Source organism: Terrapene carolina, unplaced genomic scaffold, assembly GCF_002925995.2.
Source record: "Terrapene carolina triunguis isolate 2854851 unplaced genomic scaffold, T_m_triunguis-2.0 Scaffold25739, whole genome shotgun sequence".
Classification (NCBI taxonomy): Eukaryota; Metazoa; Chordata; order Testudines; family Emydidae; genus Terrapene; species Terrapene triunguis.
In genome coordinates, this window is record NW_020690090.1 from 1 (window position 1) to 1408 (window position 1408).

At 67.1% G+C, this 1408-nt stretch overlaps 1 protein-coding gene across 1 annotated transcript; it reads right to left on the bottom strand.

The window, feature by feature from the left end:
* Positions 1-8: 8 nt before the first annotated feature.
* On the bottom strand, positions 9-978 carry LOC115271464 (ruvB-like 2; the record flags this gene model as incomplete). The annotated part of the gene is made up of 2 exons (XM_029914005.1): positions 9-138; positions 859-978. Coding segments are annotated over 2 exons (250 nt in total), but the record flags the coding sequence as incomplete, so codon positions are not given.
* Between the last annotated feature and the right edge of the window lie 430 nt (positions 979-1408).

A 1408-nucleotide genomic window follows, 5' to 3' on the forward strand; every position in this document is an offset into this window, starting at 1 on the left:
GGCCTCACCTTCCTCTTCCGGCACACCAGGCTGGCGGCGGTGATGAGCTGCATGGCGTAGCGCAGGGAGGTCTCCAGCCCGATGCGCGTCAGCACCGTGTAGGCGTCTTCGTTCATCTCCACGTCCTCCTCCTCGCACCTGGGGGCGGAGAGAGGGGGTGGGGCACTGCTGGGGGGAGCTCGCAGCATTGGAAGATGTCCCTGACTATGCTCTGTGCCTCGGTTTCCCCACATGCTGCATGGTCACTGGGGGCGGGGAGGCTGTTTGCTCACCGCACAGACCCAGGTGTGACCCACGCCAGCTGGCTGGGGCCAGCCCCCCCATGCCCAGGGAGGGGCCCAGAAGACAATGGCCCTGCCCACTACCCGGCCCGTTGGCACCCAGCAGCTAACGCCCGTGGGGGCCCCCTGGGCAGGGAGCCGGCCGGGTGCGACCAGCTGCAGGACAAAGGGCCGGTAGGGGTTGCTCTGTGTGGGGCAACTGGGGGCACTGGCACTAAGGGGTCGGGGGGGGGGCCTCTGGCCCAACCCCCCCAGCCTTGGCTGTAATTTCTGTTCTCGGCGCTAACCCAGGACTCTCCGCGCTGCGCCCAGACCCCCAACAACCCCCCCGGCCGAGTCACTCTCCAGCCCGGAGCTGGGGGGCCTGGCTCCCTCTGGGGCACTTGCTGTGGGGGGCTCCCGGCCTGACCCGGGGGGGGGGGGCTGCAGGCTACAAGGGGGCGGGAAGCTGAGGGGCTCACCCCAATGAGAGTGACCCCCAGGGGGCTGCCGGCTGGGTGAGAGCATCCGGCCTATGGGGCACTGCTTGGGGGGGGGGTGGGGGGGACGATACACACTCGCAGCAGCCCCCCCTCACCGGATCTTGAGGATCTGCTTGGTCTCCTTGTCGCTGTAGGGCGCGGTGGAGATGATCAGCAGCCGATCCAGCAGGTCGAGGGGGATCCCGTGGGGGCTCTGGTAGCTGGTGCCGCGGATCCTGGGGGGAGCGGGGCCTCAGCAACGGGGGAGGGGCTCCAGCCCCCCCCCCCAGCTAGGGTGAGAGCCGCCTATCACCCCCCCACCCCGTCAGAGCCACCTGTCACCATGCACCCCCCACCCCTCACTGGGAAAGCCCCCTGTGACGAAGTGGGGTTTTATTCATCTCGTTACGTTGCATGTGAGTCTTACTGCCCTACACGAACACTGTGTGTGCCTCAGTTTCCCTGTGTGCTGCACCAATACCCAAAACCAGGGTCTGGGCCCCCTCCCCAAGAGGGACCAGACTGAGGGGTCCTGGTCTCTGTACCCACAAGCTCTGTGTTGGACTGTGTTCCTGTCGGCTAATAAACCACCTGTGTTCCCGGCCGGCTGAGAGTCACATCTGACTGCGGAGTTGGGGGGCAGGACCCTCTGACTCCCCCAGGACC